Source organism: Palaemon carinicauda, chromosome 34 (genome assembly GCF_036898095.1).
Source record: "Palaemon carinicauda isolate YSFRI2023 chromosome 34, ASM3689809v2, whole genome shotgun sequence".
Lineage (NCBI taxonomy): Eukaryota > Metazoa > Arthropoda > Malacostraca > Decapoda > Palaemonidae > Palaemon > Palaemon carinicauda.
The window spans coordinates 43,755,948-43,763,447 of NC_090758.1; the positions used below are offsets into that span (position 1 = coordinate 43,755,948).

At 34.9% G+C, this 7,500-nt stretch overlaps 2 protein-coding genes across 2 annotated transcripts in view; both read left to right on the plus strand.

Annotated features, from left to right (window-relative positions):
- Positions 1–6,397, plus strand: part of LOC137626512 (neuroligin-3-like) — a 13,947-nt gene extending 7,550 nt beyond the window's left edge. Inside the window, exons 5-10 of the mRNA XM_068357556.1 lie at positions 1,527–1,687; positions 1,869–2,063; positions 2,343–2,515; positions 4,633–4,748; positions 5,424–5,437; positions 5,561–6,397. Of these exons, the coding sequence (XP_068213657.1) occupies positions 1,527–1,687; positions 1,869–2,063; positions 2,343–2,515; positions 4,633–4,748; positions 5,424–5,437; positions 5,561–6,397 (1,496 nt within the window). The remainder of the gene's footprint in view (positions 1–1,526; positions 1,688–1,868; positions 2,064–2,342; positions 2,516–4,632; positions 4,749–5,423; positions 5,438–5,560) is intronic.
- The window catches only part of LOC137626856 (uncharacterized), a 349,492-nt gene that overhangs the window by 116,770 nt on the left and 225,222 nt on the right, over positions 1–7,500 (plus strand). The gene's annotated exons all lie outside the window — the stretch shown is intronic.

Sequence of the window (7,500 nt, forward strand, 5' to 3'; positions counted from 1 at the left end):
GCTTTCTTCACACCATCCATCCACCCAAACCTTGGCCTTCCTCTTGTACTTCTCCCATCAACTCTTGCATTCATCACCTTCTTTAGCAGACAGCCATTTTCCATTCTCTCAACATGGCCAAACCACCTCAACACATTCATATCAACTCTAGCCGCTAACTCATTTCTTACACCCGTTCTCTCCCTCACCACTTCGTTCCTAACCCTATCAACTCGAGATACACCAGCCATACTCCTTAGACACTTCATCTCAAACACATTCAATTTCTGTCTCTCCATCACTTTCATTCCCCACAACTCCGATCCATACATCACAGTTGGTACAATCACTTTCTCATATAGAACTCTCTTTACATTAATGCCCAACCCTCTATTTTTTACTACTCCCTTAACTGCCCCCAACACTATGCAACCTTCATTGACTCTCTGACGTACATCTGCTTCCACTCCACCATTTGCTGCAACAACAGACCCCAAGTACTTAAACTGATCCACCTCCTCAAGTAACTCTCCATTCAACATGACATTCAACCTTGCACCACCTTCACTTCTCGTACATCTCATAACCTTACTCTTACCCACATTAACTCTCAACTTCCTTCTCTCACACACCCTTCCAAATTCTGTCACTAGTCGGTCAAGCTTCTCTTCTGTGTCTGCTACCAGTACCGTATCATCCGCAAACAACAACTGATTTACCTCCCATTCATGATCATTCTCGCCTACCAGTTTTAATCCTCGTCCAAGCACTCGAGCATTCACCTCTCTCACCACTCCATCAACATACAAGTTAAACAACCACGGCGACATCACACATCCCTGTCTCAGCCCCACTCTCACCGGAAACCAATCGCTCACTTCATTTCCTATTCTAAGGAAATGAAGGTAATAATGGCCTTTAATGAAGTTAACTGAAACAAATATCTAGAAAAAATATGAAAACTTATATTGCTTATATTATTTTTGTAGAATAATTACAAATTTAAAAGTTAGAAAAAAGAAAATATAACTAATATTTTGTACAATATATAGGCATCCCAATTTTTGAGTGGGGATACCTTAACATGGTAAAATGGTTTGTGTATCGCCATGATCAGCAAAGCTGTACTAGAGTTACCCATAAAAGCTATACTTGCTGTGAGCAATCAGACTTAAATCTCCCACCATCACCAATCCGTATTTGGCAAGCGTGGTGATGAAAACTAGCCAAACCACAGTCATGAATAAGGACATGGATGTGGCCAATGTCCTGCAGAGTTATAGACACAGCTGCTTTTGTTGTTGTTGTTGTTGTTTTTATATACACAGATATGTACAGTTATGAACTGAAAGTCTTGCATAATGAATACATACGTTGAAACAAAATAAAATTCCTAATTTCTAAACTAAAAGAAAAGATTAACTTACACCCAAGTACTTATTCATATATCCTAAATATCTTAATTTGTCTATACCAAGTAATATTCTTAATCACTCAACTATAAAAAGAAAATGAAAAAATTCTTTCTTTTCCTCTTGACTTCAAAGGCAAGGAAGGTCAAACTCCAGTTGACCTCCTACTAGGAATGACATCTGCCAACCTCCTTGACATCCTGAGTCAGCAAGAAATCCAGGAAGGATTCGATGCTGACTATAGGGAGGATCTGCTGAGATCCTTCGTCGTCAATAACTATCGCTATCATCTGCAGGTGGGTATTATTATTATTATTATTATTATTATTATTATTATTATTATTATTATTAGTATTATTATTATTATTATTATTATTATCATTATTATTATTATTATCACCTGGACTACACACATATGAACTAGAGAATCTAATAATAAAAATATACTTCATATGGAGTATTTTCATCTCGCCACAGGAAATAATGTTAGCCATCACAGCTGAGTACACTGATTGGTCGAGATCCCTCCATCAACCAATCAGCATCAGGGACTCAACCGGCCAAGGCCTTCACGATGCGAATATCGTCTCGCCGATGATAGATCTTGCTAAGCAGCTCTACACGACTTCCCGATCATCTTATCTCTACGTCTTGGAGGAAGAAGTTTCAGAAGTACGTCGATATGGATAGATTAGATTTATATGTAAAATAAAAAAATATGGTACATATTATTAATGAGAATCATTAATAATCTACAGAAAGTTTTTTAATATCATCCATAGATTAGAGATGTATGTATCCAAATCATGCAAATAATATTCATGAAAATATTAAATAATAAATACCATTATAAGAATCATAATATAAATAAAATCATATATTCCTCTTCCATTCAAATTATTATTTTTCAATTTAGTTATCACTTCAATAAAGCTTCAAAACTTGAACTAGTTATCTTTCCCAAAGTCTGGAAAGGAGAGTCTTCTCCCGAAGGAGCTGGCGTTCGTCTTTGGTGGTCCTCTGGGCGCTCTTGGACCTTTGGCCTCAAGTTATAACTTCACTAAGATGGATGTCACACTCAGCAAATCGTTCATATCAATGTGGAGTAATTTCATCAAATTAGGGTGAGGAGATTCAGTTGAATTTTATATTTATTCATATTTTATTTGATGTTTATATTTCCCGTAATCCTGATGTATAATATTATAAATATCTGTCATTTAGAATGAAATATATTTTAATAATTCATAACATAGTCAATACGTTGATTCAAATAGGTAGAATATTTCACTGCATTGCTTCTTAATGATTATATTAAGTTTATTCAAATCTTAGAATTCAATATAATGTGACGGTGCCGAGAGAGGGTTGTGAACTCAAAGGCAGGATGCAATCAACTGAGTTTTTTATTAAGGAACACTCTCCTTTATATACAAAACCTCAAGGCAACAGGACATAACATGTTCGAGAGACAGACAATGTTACAGAGCAAAAACGGAGACATGATCATTCAGGTTCTTTTTAGTGCGAGGGAAGAGCGCAGATATAAGCAAAATATATACAAAATAATTATGTACAATTGTGTGACACACGGTTGGTACATGGCTCCCCCTCTAAAAATGACATACTGAACATGTTAAATAGGTACCCTGAATCTGGAGAGGTAGTAGTAAAAACTGCGCCGATTAGCGGCAGTGAGGGGCTGTAGAAGTCGATGGTTGGGGTGCGAGCGAGTGGTGGATGATGGGTGGCTGTGTTGCCGCTCCGGCTCGTCACGGGGTAGGCGAGTGTGTCTTACGACATTCATAGGCGTGTGTGTCCTACGGCATTCATAGGCGTGTCCTACGGCATTCATAGGCGAGTGTGTCCAACGGCATTCATACGCGTGTGTCCTATGTCATTCATAGGCCTACGGCATTCATAGGCGTGTGTCCTATGGCATTCATAGGCCTACGGCATTCATAGGCGTGTCCTACGGCATTCACGTCAGCTTCAGTTGAAGTTGAATAGGTGTCCTCCTCGTCTCCAGTGGAGGCATTGATGGAGGTTTTGAAGTGGCTGTCCATAAGGGCACGAACTAGGTTCACCTCACGAGGAGAGCCATGTGCGGCAGGTTGCAGGCGAGTAATACTGGTCATTTTCCCGAGGGTGAGCGAAGCCCTTTGATCCCCCAACAGTTGTTGAGAGAGCTGAAAAGGCGTTGCTATACGGGCGGCTGGCGACGGCGAGTACTACTGCAGAAGGTATGCGTTAATGGCGTCATATAAACGGTGAGAGGCGGAGGGGGGATGGGGAGGCGGGAGGAGCGAGTCACTCCGGGGTCACCAATGTGACGAGCCGAGGGAGAAGGTTGTGAACTCAAAGGCAGGATGCAATCAACTGAGTTTTTTTTTATTAAGGAACACTCTCCTTTATATACAAAACCTCAAGGCAACAGGACATAACATGTTCAAGAGACAGACAATGTTACAGAGCAAATCCGGAGACATGATCATTCAGGTTCTTTTTAGTGCGAGGGAAGAGAGCAGATACAAGCATAATATATAAAAAATAATTATATACAATTGTGTGACACACGGTGGTACAATTAACACTAATAAACAGACATAATAACTTTTCAAAAGTAACTATGAGTTATTTAGTATTTTTATATATTAACATTAGCACACAAATTTATATGTATATGTACACATATACAATATATATATATATATATATATATATGAATATATATATATATATATATATATGAATATATATATATATATATATATATGTACACACATATATTATACATATATAAATATATTTATTTATATATCTATATATATATATATTATATATATATATATATATATATATATTTATATATATATATATATATATATACACACACACATACACATATATATATATATATATATACATATATATATATATATACAATACACACACCCACACAAACACATATATATACACACACACACACACACACACATATATATATATATATATATATAGATAGATAGAGAGAGAGAGAGAGAATTATATATATATATATATATATATAAATATATATATATATATATATGTATATGTACACATATATATATATATATATATATACATATATATATATATATATATACATTTTTATTTATATATAAATTATACATATTCATTGTATATCATTGATATCATTCATAGTTTATCAATTCAAAACTTAATGTTCCTTTTCCAGACATCCAAAAGACATAGTCTCCACAGGTAAGATGTCCGAGATTGCAAACGACATAACTTCTGAAGAGCAGATATGGCCCAAATATGATCCAGTCTATCAAAGATACTTTCAAATAGGTGAGGTCACTATTTTTTGGGGGCTGTATTCCATCAGAGATATAATGATACAACGATTTTAAATATTTTCTAGATATATAACCTTAGGTCAGGAAAGTAGATTTATTCATTTTTTTAAATTATTTTATTTCTTCATGATAACTTTTTTATTATTGAATGATCACTTTCTTCTCTATATATGGAATCCTATGATCTAGATTTCAAAATCTCTCTCTCTCTCTCTCTCTCTCTCTCTCTCTCTCTCTCTCTTCAATAACCCAACTCCTATGAATATCATTTAACTAAACTAGTAAAACATAACTTTCTCAATGTACTTCACAAAACTATGGAACCTTAATAAGATAATAATATTTAACTGATGATGATTTTAATAAACTAAATGATAGTACTTCTAAGATTACATGATATAATTCTGATCATCAATATAAATTTCATACTTAGCCTTCCCAGAAACTTTCCTTATGTAAATTAAAGTGTTTGGTTTTTATTTGTAATAGGTTATGAAGCTGTAACATACAACTCGTAATCGGGAATAAATTCATAAAACTATTTATTCTTAGCAACAAGGAGTCAAAACATATATCTTATATTTAAGGAATATATCTTCTATAGATAACGTATCCTATTTTTAGCATAATTTCTTTTAGTTATTTATATATGTTTATTTTATTCCAGGAACACAGAACTTTGTACGTGACCACTACCGTACTGGAAAAGTAGCCTTGTGGTCATGGCTACTTCCTGGTCTGGAACGAGTGGGTTCTCGGTACGGCCCAGATAAAAACTTCCACAGATTACCAACTGATCTCCAGTCTGGTTTATACCCTGAATCAACGGACCAGTATAACTTAACAGATGGCTCTCCATCTAGCCCAGTCACTCCAACCTTCAGTGGCCCAACAAATACACCCCATAACTTGACAATTGTAGCTAAGGCTAACAAAAACCAAGTTAGTGAATCAGGTAATTTGGATAAGCGGAGTCAAATGGGGAAGGATTTCCCCTACACGACTGCACTGAGCGTGACAGTGGCCATTGCCTGCTCTTTGATAATCCTAAATATCTTGGTTCTTACTACCGTTTATTATCGTAATAAGGCCAACCGCCAGAGCCTCGCCAAAGGCTCGCAGGACGCGAATAGCGAGAGTGGGAATGACATCCAGTTGCACTCGTCTGGAGACAATTGTAAGACAATATACGCCCCAGGGCATTATAGAACCTTGAGGCCTTCTATCACAATGCATAGCAACCTGGCCACAGCCTTTGAAGTGGAATCCCAGCATGATTGGCCGCAAGACTACATGAGCAGCGTACAAACCATAGACGATATGAGTGGCGTAACATCCAATAGGATCTCTCCAGATACACAAGGCATCGTTTTGAATACCCAAACGCTACACGAACCAAAAGAAAATATATTAACAGTTACAACGCTCAAGCAGCCTGTGGCTTCCTACACATCTCCGAATGATGGTCAACTTGTCTCTACATATTCACCAGTCCCTACTTATTCAACTAAAGGAAATAAACTCGTCCAAAATTATTCACCCAGCGTAGGCCAACCAGTTACAAGTTATTCCCCGAAGGATGGGCAACTAATTCCAAATTATTTGTCCAGATGTACTTCTACCATGCATATTAGGGAGTAGTTAATGTCTAAATTACCATAATATACTAAAAAAAAAAAAAAAAAAAAAAAACATTCCTTTAAAAACAATGTTAGATATACTCCAGAATATAGGGCCAATCATGCACATGATTAATTTTAAGCGAGTCCAATAGTTATATATTGCCCTCTAAGATTACCATTTAGTCTTCAAAGTTATACTCAACAAAGGCCAATTAATAAAACTAATTTTCTTGAATAATAAAACACTCACTCTGGGATACTCAGAAAAACATTGGTTTTCAGAAAACTAACCAATTTATCTAACTATTTATTTAACTATTTTTTCAATAATCAGTTTCTTGTGTATTTTCAGAATAATGGTTCTGTTATTAAACTATGTTGATCAAACACATTCATTACTATGGTGCACTTAGAACATCATCAGAGATGCACAAACATAACAAATAATTGTCTTAATGATTTAATTTTCCTTTCTATCAATAAATTATTGGTAGTAAAAATTTCTAATCAAAATATTAAGAAAGGAAATGTGGTATTTAATATATGAAAATTCCCGGTTACCAATATTTGGTACATTAACTATTCCTAAAGTTGATAGAAAGTTGTCTAATTTTCATAATCAGGAACTTTTATAGAATTACTTGTTTCCACATTTGATAGAATATTTGATATCCCTAAGTAAAGTAACTGGTGCCCAATTAAGAGAAAAAATACTATTAATTAAATTCAAAGATTTAAAAAACATATCATTTAAATTGGACAGAAGATTTGATTATGATTCACAATAATTCTTAAAAGAAAATCCCAAAACAAAAATCCTCAATAAATAAAAAAAAAGTGAATACCCATTTTGAGATGTTCATAAATAAGCCTAATGAAATCATATAAAAATTATATAAGAAGAACAACGGAAACCCTAATAGTGTCTATCTAAGAAGAAGGAAGTGAACATTATAACTATTGCCTTTTACAATAGAATGTTTTGTTGTTTTGAATCTTTATATCTAACCTATGGATGTTTTTGGGATATGTTTATCAGTGTGTGTGTGTGTGTGTGTGTGCGTGTGTGTGTGTGTGTGTGTGTATGTGCGTGCTTTTTGTAACGAATAAAAATTAATTTTT